The following is a 13,222-nucleotide window of genomic DNA, read 5'->3' on the forward strand; positions in this document are numbered from 1 at the left end:
ATTTTCAGTCAGCTAATCAAGACAGACAAATGTTTTCTGAGTGAGTTCTTAGAGCTCTTGGAAATAACAAGAACTGCATCTGATTTAGTCAAAAAAAGTTACGAATAGGAGAAATGTTCAGTCTAGATTGACAGTACTTTGCTGTTTTGTTGTAACATTTCTGTGGAATTTCCTCTCATTTTCCTCCCACATTCCAAAGACATACAAACCAGGTGGATCGACTCAATCACCCATAGGTGTGGATCTGAGTTGGATCTATGGTGGCCTGGCAGCCTGTCAAAGGGTGTTTCCCTTCTTTCCGCAGGGTGTTTACTGGGATGGGTTCCAAGTTTAGTGAAGAGAGAGAAAAAAGAACTGATGCAGAAGTAGATCTGGCTGAATTATAAGCAACGTAAGATACAATCCCGATTCATAGAAGCCGTTGCAGGCACCTGTTGCATGTACGGGACAGTAGTCGAAACCTTTTGATTGCTGTGTACAATTGCCTTCGGAGAAAACAAGTAAATAACGATCTGCTGAATAAAGACAGATTGAGATTAAGATTGCTGGCTGCCCATTGATGCTACAGCTGCTTTCAGACATTTCTGTGCAGCACTGCATGTTTCTGCTTTTTTACTCCCTTATTTGGTCCTTGCATAGCTGTGTCTTTCATAGTTTTTTATGCAGAGTAGAGCAGCTGCATTTAAAAAGTGATTTTCTGTAGCTAGTGGTTTTACACAGTGTGATATTCTGAGAGGCCATATGCTGGCAGCTAGAGTGCCGGGACAAAGGCCACTTGAACAAGATACAAGAGCTGAATCTCCTCCTGTGTGCATAGTTGTGAACACTTTCTCTTGCTTTGCCCAACAACACAGTTTCTTATGTGCGATTTCTTCATCCTGCAGCTACCTGAAGCGATTCAAGGTGATGAAAATCAAAGTTCTGCGCTCATGGTGCAGACAGATCCTGAAAGGCCTTCACTTCCTGCACACCAGAGCGCCACCCATCATTCACAGAGACCTGAAATGCGACAACATCTTTATCACAGGGCCCACGGGCTCGGTGAAGATAGGGGACCTGGGGTTGGCCACGCTGAAGAGAGCCTCTTTTGCCAAGAGCGTCATAGGTAGGACGGTGCATACGCAGCATCCCAAATTCTCAGAAATGCTAAGACACAAAAATGTGGTTTGCAAAGGCTGCGAAACTGAAATAACTCTGATCTTTTATTTGAGCTTGCTGCGGCGATAATAACCACTTTACATGCATAGGCGCATTATGTACACACCCACTGTAGATAAATTTTACTACTTGAAAAATGTCTGGTTGTTAAAGCGAACCGCAGGCATGTGAAAAGTGATACAGCTTCCAAAGAAACCGTTAGTAAGTTAAGATTAAGTTGTCTGGAAATGTAACGGTTACAAACACATAAACCGAAAGTGCACCGCACACGCACAATGTTTATGACGCATACTTTGAGTCTGTAGTTTTCCCTCATAATAACCTGGGTACCTTTCAGTAGTTTTGTTGTACAGCTGACCACAGGTATTCAAGCTCTGCTCGCACCAAGTACGCGAATATACACTCTTCTCTGCACTTGAGACAAGAATGAGAAGCTCAGTAAATCTCACTGCTTCTTTATAGCAATTAGGCAAACCTCAAGTATTCAGGCTTCACTTCCACAAACCGAGTCTGTGGCACCACTAAGTGGATGTAGGTTTGGAATTTTAGCCCTTTTATTTCCAGCTGGATTTTATTAGATTTAAATCTCTGATTCTTTTTATGTTTTATAATTTTTACAGTATTTGTACGTCATGGTGTGCAAGTTAGGAGCGTGTCCTAGCATAACATACATGTTTTTCTCCACTTTCCAATCACCAGGTACACCAGAGTTTATGGCTCCAGAGATGTATGAGGAGAAGTATGATGAATCTGTAGACGTCTATGCTTTTGGGATGTGTATGCTGGAGATGGCGACCTCAGAGTACCCCTACTCCGAATGCCAAAATGCTGCCCAGATCTACAGACGAGTTACTAGTGTAAGTATTCTGTGCTCAGTCTGTACCTGCAGGTGCATCAGCTGAGAGTGGTAGGAAACCAATGTTGTATCTAAAGGCCTCGTTTGTTGATTTTGCCTCCTGTCTCCATTTTCCGCTGTGAGCCACTCCTCCTCACCCTTGTTTACTGACTGTATTAACAAGTTTGGCATGAGCTGCAGAAGATCCAGTCATATGATTGTGTTTTTGCCCTGATTAGTCTTATGCTTTTGCTTATGCTCTCTCCCTCCCACACTACATTGCAGTTTGTCTTGCGAAGGGATAAAAACGAACGGAAAACACTTTTCCCAAACGCAAATCTGAAATCGATAGTCAGTCTCTAGTTATTTTAGAGGAATTGACACTTATTGAGAAGCTTTTATTCCACTTAGTGTAATGCAATATAATTAATAGAACTTGAGCTCTGTCCCATAAACACTAACGCTGTGAGCCGTACTGGGGAGAGTACAGTTCACCTCCATAAATGTCAGCAAAAACAGTGAGACTGACACGCTGCACTGAGATGAAACAGTGCATGAGAATAACGTATTTTTATCGCCCGCCTGAGGGAATAGGCCACACCCCCAGCGGGGAGGTAGTAGGAACACTGGTAGCACTCTGGGGCGTTTTTGGGGGTTGCATTTTAGTCCATTGTCAGGTTAAAACAAATGTTCTGTGCTTACTCTTGACTCGGTCCACTTCCAGGTAATATTGGAAGTGGACACAGAAGAGATTTTTAGTTGAAAATACAATGAATGACAGAAAAGTGAATTCTTTAGTCCGGGGGGTGGGGCGGGGGAACTCGGGGCCTCAAGGTCTTGCAGGTTTTAGATGTGGCCTTGATCCAACACAGGTGAAGTTCTCCAGAGGCCTGGTAATGAACTAATCATTTGATTCAGGTGTGTTGACCCAGGGTGAGATCTAAAACCTGCAGGACACCGGCCCTCGAGGCCTCGAGTTCTCCGCCCCTGCTTTAGTCTAGTAAAAGATTAACTTGGTTTTGAAATGACAAACATAAGATGAAGAAATATTTCCAGCAATGAAAATTTCTGCGTAATGAAAGTAATAACATGGGTTTTATGTTGTCTGGTGAGTTTAGTTATTTGTTGAGTTATTGAAAATGTCTTCTGATTGCCAGAAATTACATTTCAAAAAGTGTACTGGCACAAACCCCTACTTTTTTCTTTTCTTTTCTTCGTCTGGCATCATCCCATCCAGGCAGATTTCATAAGATTTCACAGATTTCGTAACGTCCCTCCTTTTCTAAAATTTAGTTGACAGTTGGCTGGACAGACAGACAATAAAGCAAATGCAGAGAGGACCAGATGCAGGCTGTTTTAAGCCTAGTCCTGCTGAGGTCATCACCCCACAGCACACACACAGACAGACAGATGAGCGCTGTCTCTCTCTTTTCGTCACTCGACTCAGCTCTCTGGATGCTGACAGCGGGCTTCATAGATGTGAGGAATATTCTAGAACTCTCTTCTTATTTTCAAGATCTGAATGCAGGACAGAGGGGCCGAGTTCAAAACAAAAGGCCCGTCTTTGTCGTGGCTCATAAGTCCAAAACACAAATCTAAAACTGAGGCAAAAATGCAAAGTGCCAAAAATCCACAACACATGGGGGAAACAATACAACAGGACAATGAACAAATGAAACACATATTGCTAATTTATTCAAGGACACAGGACGCACTGAGGGCCAATGAGAGGAAACAGGTGAAAGTAATTGAGCGTAACAAGACATAGGAGACAAAAGACTACCAAAATAAAATAGGAAGTGACCTGCTACACCCAGATTTAAGATCCTGTCACACTTAAACTTGACACAGAAAGACACAAGAGGGATGGGGTAGAAGGATAACATGAAAATATCCAGTGAGGTTTACCAGAATGCTAATGTGTATAAACAGGAACGGAAAGAAAGAACTCAATAATAAGCAAACTGAAACCCAAATTGAATATTAAACAATAAACAAGAATTCAGAGTCTTAAATTTAAAACCGTCGGTCCAGGACCCAGGAGCATGACACTATGTGTGTGTAATGATTCTTGAAAATGGAACATTTTTAATGCTGCTAAAGTATCAGTGCTAAACAAATAGGATGCTCAAACACTGTACAGTTATTTTGCAATTCCTGGCTAACGGTGCATGTCGTTGAATTAAAAGAAGTTTATCATTTGTTACGGATGAGTGCAGCATCCTCTCCAGCTTAAACAACTGCTGCTGTTACCTGAGGAGAGTCGAGCTTTAAAAATTAATAACTTAATAGCCACACTCGCAGCTGATTGGCTTTTATCTTAATCACCCATGTGTTAAAACTCTAATTATTGTGCGTTTAGATTCAATTTAAATGTTCATTTCAGCTTCTTTTAGTGTCCATCCATACAGTCCAGCCCATTCAAACTGAAGGGATTTGGATTAGGATTTCCTCCCTGTTTTTCTTCCTTCTTTCATCGTTTAGTCTTTGAATCTCTCATTTTAATTTAAGAAGCTTCCTGGGCGGAATAAACTCAGACAGTGTATTTCAGTCCACATGTCCGTCTGGCTCTCTGCCTCTCCTACCTTCCTGTTCTTTGATTGGTTTTTGTCCTTCTTCTCTGTCTCACAAAACCAAAATCGCATCCTCAATTTGATCAAACTATTACATTATCGTAGTGATGCTTTGTTCTGCTTGTTTCCCATGAACTGGACGTAACTGGCCAAATAGCTAACGTCAGTTGTTGTCACGCTCAACACAGTGGCAACGCCAGGGTGCCTCGGTCAGCTGCTTCCTTTCATTTCATTGCCAAATCCATCCAACCAGCTCTCCATCCTCCGTTTCTCCCCCTGTCGACCCTCCTCTTGAGTTAGTTAACCCCTGATACGTTTTGGCTGAAACCCACGAAGAGAAACTCAGCTGCCATCTGCAACAAAAGTGTTAGACTCACTGCCTCTTGTAACCAGATGTTTGTTCTTTCATTGTCTGCTGTCTGCAGCAAGCTGCTTCGGTAGCTCCAGTTGCTCCTCCACCTTTCTTCTGATTGACTTCCCCTCCCAAACAAAAGATTTGAACACCACCGGCTGTGTGCTGAGATGACCCTGTTGCTCGCATCCTCTCACTGACATCACACTGAACCAAGAGCCTAAAACAGAATATTTAGAGCAGCCTCAGATGCTCCTCTCAACATTTTCCAAAAAGCATCTATCATGTTAACAGTAGCGTATATGATATAAAAAAATGACAAATAAGGATCACATTTCCACTTTTAAAAAGTTTGGCAGGAAATTCTGTTAATTGGTTCTTTTCTAGAAATAAAAAAGGCTCTTTGTATGATTTTTGCATCACTGAAACGCTGGCAGGAAGATGTGTAGGGTATGCTTTATGGCTTAGCTTCTTATAGCTTGACAAATTGTGTTGTTGACATGCTTCGTTGTCCTTCTCATCCTGGAACATTCCTTGCCTCCAATCAGCCTTATTTAACTAAAATCTTGCTTTCTCTCCATCCCTCTCTCCTTCTTCTTCTTCTTCTGTCAGACTTAATAGCATTACTTCCCCCGTCAGTCCTAACTTTGTTTGGCCCTGGAATCTCAGAGTGTGTGTGTGTGTGTGTGTGTGTGCGTGATGGGGAGAAGGAGAGAGATAGGGTTGTTATGTAATGGTGAACTGGTGGGGTAGCAGGAGAGAAACATGCCAAGAAACAAAAGAAAGGAGGAAAGGAAGCTGGAAGAGCAGAAAGAAGTGGTCATTTGCTGGTTTGTGTGTCTGACAAGCAGCTGCTAGTCAAACAGAGTAGCCTAAAACTCTTTGTTTTTCCAAACGCATCAGTCAGTCAAACTTCTTTGACTACTTTCTTGGTAAGTGACAAAAAAAAGTTTTTGTCTTTCTCTCTAATCTTCTCCCTGCTGTTCTAAACGTGTTTTTCTTGCTTCTGTGCGGTTTGAGATTTGCTCGACTCTGATTGTTTTACCAGCCAGTTGCATATTTTTAATAAGTGCATTTCAGATGGGCACCTAGGAGATGCAAGACTGAACAAAAATGTATATTCAAATTCAAATTAAAGTGTGTTTTCTTTTGCTGTCTTGTGTTTATTAATGAATTAGCTTCTGCTCCTTTCTTGTCTGTGGTTGCTTCTGTCTGTTTTGTTTCTCTGTAGTATAAAATTGATTTGAACAAAAGTCCAGCTCATTAGGATGCTTTCTGCTATGCTGTGTGGCTTAAACTGGATGGGATTTCAGGCGTCCCTTGTTCCTACTGCACTTACTTCTAAAGTGCTGAAAAATCTCTTACTCTGTAAAACCTGTGTCCTGTCACGCTAATATCTATTTTCCACTGTTTGTGTATTTTTTTTTCTTTTAATGTTTTTTTAACTTTATTCTTTTTTTTCAAATAATTTGGGAGTCATTCCCAGTGTTTGTCAGGCTTTGGAGGGGGCTGCCCTTTGGGTTCCTGCTGATTTGTTCTGTTGGTGTGCTCTTAATTGGCTCTGAAAGGCTCCACTTCATTATTTATACTTGATGGGACAACTGGATTTATGTGGAATTTAACCCTGGGTCAAACTATTACGCTCTCACACAGTTCAGAACCTGTTGTCTGTCAACTGTTTTAACCCTAACCCTCAATTGAGTATAAGTAGTGCCGGCTGATAATGCAGTAATACTTTGATCATTCACCATAATGCACAGAGACAACACAATAGTGCTTTCTCAACCTAATTTAAGTGGTTTAATGTTAAGGAGATGGAAAATCGTACCAACAGAAAATGTCTTAGTTAGACTTTGGCCACAACATGCTGTCAGAACGACAAAACTATTCACGTTGATCCGAACGCTTCCTTCAGTGTTCAGTTAAGTTGAAATCTGATGACTTTAAATGTCACAGCATAATTTTCAGTCTCCCCAAACCATTCAGTGGTGCCTCATTACCTTTGGATGGAGACATTAAAGACACCCTTCCCATCAGGATTGACATTTTTTATCATCAACCAAAAACAACAGTGTTATTTGTAGTGACTGCTTCCTCAAATGCCAGAGACATGCAAGGGAAAAAAGCGGTTGGAGACGTAGCACAACCAAAATAATTGTGACCTTGTGTAATGAGCCTTTGAAATGATGCACTTTGAAGACAGGGACCAGTTCTGGGGCCACTCGCAGTCAGTCTGCAACCAGTCTGCTATCAGTTTGTGATTGAATGTGGTCAATTTTCAGTTACATGCAGCCTGTTTTTGATAATACTGCATTTATTTGTGATAAATCACAATCTGTTGAGCTTTGCATAAACAGAAATTCACATTAACTACTTGGATTCAGAGTCATTCCTGAACAGAAATTCCAATAGAAAAAGTGACAAAGTTGTGCAGGACAGGGATTTAACTGCAAAATGACACAGGCGCTTGGCAGCCTTGCTTTTGTATAGGAATGAAACCAGAATACAACCTTCTGGTGATCAGTTGAGTTGAGTTGAGTTGAGTGCCCTGTTCCAAAGAAACACATCACAGATGAGTTTTTCTCATCGGTGCAGATTTACTCAGACTGATTGCAATGTGTGTGTAATCTGTTTGTGTTTAGTTCAACAGCACTTATTTGCAAACCTTCAACAAATCTGTCTGAGATTGATTGCAGTTGGACCTGTGCAACTGAATTTCAGTCAAAAGTGAGGGTGTTACTGAGCTGCCAGATCACCTCAATATAGGGATCTGGTGTTTAGGTTTTGCATTTGCATTTTGTCATTCTGTATCTAAAAATGAATAAATATGCCAACTTAAATAAATCTCATCTATTTAAGGAAAGAGTTTAAAGGTGCCTACACACCATGTAACCTTAGCATTCTTGGCAACTGGGACCTAACAAACAGGACATTGGTATTTAATGGATCTAGCTATATGATTATAACATCTTTTGAATTGATTTTACATTGATCACCATGTCATTATATGCTTTGGTTGGTAAGGCCCGGTTACTACGTGGAGCCATTTGTCATATGGATACACCGTAATAAAATGGGAATGGTTGGTGATATTAAAGTCCTGTTTGTGGCACATTAGTATATGTGAGGGGCAAACTCCTATATATGTAGGTAGCAGCAGATATCATGTTGAGAAGTGGTCACTCTAAATTTCTGGCACAGTCAGAATTTTTCCCCAGGCTATTTTTAATTGAAAAATTGTTCTAGTAACCAGTTTTGAACTGCTTGCAGGAGCCACTGCCAAAGACATAGTCACACTAGTCATGATTTGTCTGGGACAGCCTAAAATCACACAATGCTCTTTTTATCCTTTATGTGTGTGCTTGTTTGACTTCTCTGAAAGGTTCCTTCCCTTCACTGCTCTTCTATTTTTGCTGTGCAGGGAGTGAAGCCTGCCAGCTTTGACAAGGTAGCCATTCCCGAGGTGAAAGAAATTATCGACTGCTGCATCAGAACTAACAAGGATGAGAGGTGAGTCACAGACAAAAACCATTGATGCTAAATGTGCATCTGGGCTTGGTGTGATTTCTTAGGCTGTGGATGTTTGCATGTTTGCAAACTCAACAATTAAAATGGCCTTATTTAATCGATTCCATTGTTATTTAGTCTCTTCATGGGTAGACAGATTTATCCGTTAATCCTCCTCTAAAAAAAAAAGGTTATGTTTTTTTAAAAACTCATGCCTTCTTGGTTAGAAATTAAGAAGTGCTCTGTTTTCTCTCCACATACTGTTTGCCTGCCAACACTTTCACCACAGTCTCTCGTCTTCTGCTTCACAAGCTTAACCAAAGCAACTTTACCCTTCGCTCTCATACTCGATCTTCTTTTGTTTCTCAAAATCTTCTTTCTCCAAATTATCCAGATTCAGTTACTGTATCTTTTTCATATTTTTCTAGGAAACCGATAACCATTTTTAGCATTGCTGACGTTTTTTTTTAAACTACTTTCCTTTTCCCAAGAAACATTTGGAGGCTCCAAAAGCGATTTCAAAGCTATCTAAGGACAACATGTCGTCAGCATGTTACGATTCCCAGAAGATTAATCAAATACCTTGTCTTTCCTCTTAGCTCATGAGTTAGGGATCAGCTCACAAGGGATTGCAGGTTTTGAATAAATTGATATCAAGTGGTATCTAGAAATAATTCCAGTTCTCTCTCATTTACGGTATAACTCTCCTGTTGAATCTGCAGTGAATATATTGTACTGAGCTTGATCCATCTCGCCTTGTTCCTCTAGGTATGCCATAAAGATCCTGTTGAACCATGCGTTCTTCCAGGAGGAAACAGGGGTCAGGGTTGAACTGGCAGAAGAGGACGATGGAGAAATGATTGCTATTAAACTGTGGCTCAGGATAGAAGACGTGAAGAAGCTCAAAGGTAAGGCATGATTTTATCATTATTGATGAAGCCATTATTCACATCACAGGACAAAATTTGACTCTATTTGTCATATGTGTTCAGATATAAGTGTGTAGCCGTTTTTCTTAGTGGTTCAATATATTAAACTGGTCAAAAAACAAAGCGCGTGTTTGGTTGGACAACCAATAACAGTACATTAATACTATAGGTAATTGCCTGATTGGCAATTTTTAACATGTTTGCAGGAAAATACAAAGACAACGAAGCCATCGAGTTCTCCTTTGACCTGAACAAGGACGTCCCTGAAGATGTGGCCCAGGAAATGGTGAGTACAGTGAATAGGAACAAATCCATTTATTACTCCATTCATTGTGGAATAATGGATGTCAGAGGGAGAAAATGATGGATTTAGGAAGGACAGAGGAGACATATGGGAATGAGGAAAGAAATATATTGTAATGAGAGATGAAAATGGGACATTCATTCATATAGGAATGATGAATGGCGTTGTGCTTTTTTTTATTTGTTTTCTGTCTCTGTGTGACTTCTCTTAAATCCCGCAGGTTGAGTCTGGCTATGTTGCTGAGGCTGACCATAAGACCATGGCCAAGGCCATCAAGGACCGTGTGTCTCTGATCCGGAGGAAGCGAGAACAGAGGCAGCTGGTTCGAGAGGAACAGGAGAAGAGGAAGCTGGAGGCAGAACAACAGCAGCAGCAGCAGCAGCAGCAACAACAGCAACACGATACACACAAAGCTTCACACACACAGGTCGGTCGGACTGACGGGCATCGCATTAGTTTGGTGTCTGACTCTAAGTTAAAAAGCACTTTAATAAGTCTGTTGAACCAGCAGACTGATTTTGGTGTAGTTTAGTATTATCTTTTTAAGGTTTGTAATGAAAACAAACACTTAGCCATCTACTGCACAAGCTCAAGAATGAGGTCAGGTAGGATTTTAAATTTGATACCATAGGTGTATCTACCAGAAGGCTGAGGGGTACCACTGGCAGCCGCAAGTGTTTTTTTTCTTTTCAAATGATTACAACCAACCAAAAGAGTCTCGAAGAACAGTTCACAGTAAGGATTGGGACTTACTATCAAGCAGTTGAAGGTGGCACATCCTCTTCTGATGTAGTCATGGTTACAAGAGCACACTGAGATCTGGGATGTTGTATCGTAGGTTGATCTTTTTAGTCAGTTACTTAAAGCCCTGTTTTTCCAACATGTGACCATATAGGTCATTTCTATCCACTGCTTGCTCTTCCTATCATATGGTGGAGTCATTTTTTTACATTAGGGTCAGAGAAATAGGAGTTTTATTCTTATTTTGCTTCAGTTTGACCCTCTCCTGTGGGTGCTTGTCTGCAGGCAGAGACCGAGGAGGTCGAAGTGGAGCAGCACCAGCTTCTCTATCAGCAGGCGAGCATCTCACACACATGTAAGTACCCAGATAAGGAGGTCTAGTCTAAATAGTCGATTTCAACAGTTGTTATATTTGCCTACCAAGGCCAGGAAGGTTTTCTAGCATCAAGTTTAAATGTATTCCTTCAAATCAGAAGCAGCCATTCTTGGTTCACTTTTCAAATTCGATACAGTATTTAGAGTCGGGCATTAGAAAAGTTTACTCCAGTAAAAAGTCTGTTTCTGTGTCCCTCTCAGCTGAAGGAGGCGTGGACAGTGGCCAGGGTTCCTCTGTTTTCTCCTCAGACTCCCCCCACCTGGGTCAGCTGACCATGTCGTACAGCTGCCCCCCTTCTAGCCAGCCTCCTTCCCAGCCCCAGACCCCCTATCCCCCTACCCCCTCTGCTACCCCACAGCAGCACCCGGGCTATGCCCAGCCGCCGCAGCCGATGGTAAGTGGAGGTTTCGTTCAAATGAGTCACTACACGTGACAGTCATGCCACATCTGTGATGGTTAGAATGTTCTCGGTGCTCACAGATGTGATTAAACATGACTCGTCAGTTTGCAGTGAGCGCTGCGTCCTGTGTTGGAGTGGGAGTGAGTTGGAATGAACTTTGCGGTGCTTGGAAATGGTGCGGGGAATTTCAACCGCCTGTATTTATAAAACTAAAAGAATGCAGTTAATTGGCTTTTACTTGAAGATGGTAACTTTATTACACTTCAGGAAGATAAATAACACAAGGCACTGATTTGACTTATTCTTCACCGAGGCGTGCAGCCTTCAACATTTAACCCAGTATGGCAGTTATAATATTTCAGCCACTTTAATCCATCAGTAAGGTCAAACATAGTCAGATGTATTATGTCTGTTACTCAGTCAATAGGTCAGTGAGTACTCTCTTTATTCCAAACAAATCATCTCTCATTATCAGACAGTTACCACCTCTCTTCTCTGTCTTTAAACCCTGCTTTCCTGTCCTTCTGTCTCTATATATTTTTTCCGTTACAGTTATAAATTTCATTTTTGCGGTAGTTGTCATTCTGTTATTTCTTTCTGTTTGGTGTATTTCATTTGTTTTATTCATTCATATTTGGGCACATCTGTTTGGACACAAACAGGAACATGTTGAGATCATCACAGGTCATTATTTATTTACAATACATTAGATATTTTTTCTCAAGGAACTGACATAGTTTTATGCTCTTTCTCTTAGTGGCCAAGATTTAGATCTAGGTTGACTTATTTACTGCTGGAGCGTATGAATCACATTTCTTGTTAAAAGTAGTCGTAATGGAGAGGTGAACGTTTTAATTCTAATTTTCGCCATTACACGTGATGACCTCTGGTTTCTATGCCCTCATCTGACTTGTAAATTACGAGCATCCACACAGACTGAGACTGTTGTTGTTCACCTAGATTTAGACCGATTGATTATATAACTAAAGGCCTTTTTAAGGCTTTCTTTGAACTGCAACTGAATTACTCAGAAAGCTTATTTTCTCATCAAAGCCAATTCTTGGAGGTGGTGAAATAGACAGACTGGTTTGTTTATAACATCAAATGAAGTCTTAATGAGTTATTTTGAAAAATCATTCTTTGTTTGCTTCTTTTTGAAGTCTGATATATTTTTTTCTGTTTCTTTAATTTACAGTTTATTTTTGTGTCTTTGTGATATTTGTGAAACTGGACACTTTTAACGGTATGATAGATGACTTGCAAATGATTAGCTCCATTGAGAAACTTGTTGTTTATAAATCTGAAACATTTTCTCTCACAAAATAACTGTAATTGTTTGGTTGTTTTTTTTTCCGATGATGTAAAAACTGTAAAAGTGTGACTTTTATTTATGGTATAATTTGGTTTTTATTTTAATTTTGTCTATAACTGCTGTGGTCTGTGTTTAAGTACCTTTTCTCCTGCTTTTTTTTTTTTCTTTTTGTGTTTGTTTTTCATGTTGGTCCCTCTTCCATCAACCCTCCCTGGCCTGCAGCCTGTGTCGCACCACCGTCGATGTCGTAGCATGTCTGTTTGCGTTCCCCCTTCCTCCTACTCCTTTTCTCACGTTCCTCCGCCCCAGGTTGTTCCTCCAAAACAGCCCGCCACACCTCCAGACCTGTCCTCCTCGTCCCCTTACACCACTGCCTCATCATGCACACCTCTCACATCAGAGAGGGACACATTCACTAGGTGCCTCTCCAAGGCCCTGGAGACAGTCCTGCCCCTTCACTCTGCCTCTTCTCAGCCCAGGGCCAGGCAGCGGCGGGCCAGCCTACCTGCCCTGTTCTCAACCCCTGTAGGTTCTAAAGAGATAATTGGGCCATAGTGGTGGAACCAAAGAGGACGAGAGAGAAAAAGATGACGGGCCACATTGAGTCTGAAATGAAAGATTTAGAAAAATGCAAAATTGCATTATTGAAAAGTTCCCAGTGATGCTGCATATGGAAACACAATATGACACCATGTACATATTAGTAACTGACATAGTTTGCTTCATGCTCACTAG

At 41.1% G+C, this 13,222-nt stretch overlaps 1 protein-coding gene across 5 annotated transcripts in view; it reads left to right on the plus strand.

Moving 5' to 3' along the window:
* wnk1b (WNK lysine deficient protein kinase 1b) overlaps positions 1-13,222 on the plus strand; it is a 95,589-nt gene that overhangs the window by 48,183 nt on the left and 34,184 nt on the right. For all 5 annotated transcript variants that reach the window (XM_039601568.1, XM_039601571.1, XM_039601570.1 and 2 more), the window contains exons 4-11: positions 885-1,105; positions 1,858-2,015; positions 8,340-8,428; positions 9,194-9,333; positions 9,561-9,640; positions 9,879-10,085; positions 10,685-10,754; positions 10,976-11,169. In XM_039601568.1, coding sequence (XP_039457502.1) covers positions 885-1,105; positions 1,858-2,015; positions 8,340-8,428; positions 9,194-9,333; positions 9,561-9,640; positions 9,879-10,085; positions 10,685-10,754; positions 10,976-11,169 — 1,159 coding nt within the window. The remainder of the gene's footprint in view (positions 1-884; positions 1,106-1,857; positions 2,016-8,339; positions 8,429-9,193; positions 9,334-9,560; positions 9,641-9,878; positions 10,086-10,684; positions 10,755-10,975; positions 11,170-13,222) is intronic.

Source organism: Oreochromis aureus, linkage group 17, assembly GCF_013358895.1.
Source record: "Oreochromis aureus strain Israel breed Guangdong linkage group 17, ZZ_aureus, whole genome shotgun sequence".
NCBI classification, from domain to species: domain Eukaryota; kingdom Metazoa; phylum Chordata; class Actinopteri; order Cichliformes; family Cichlidae; genus Oreochromis; species Oreochromis aureus.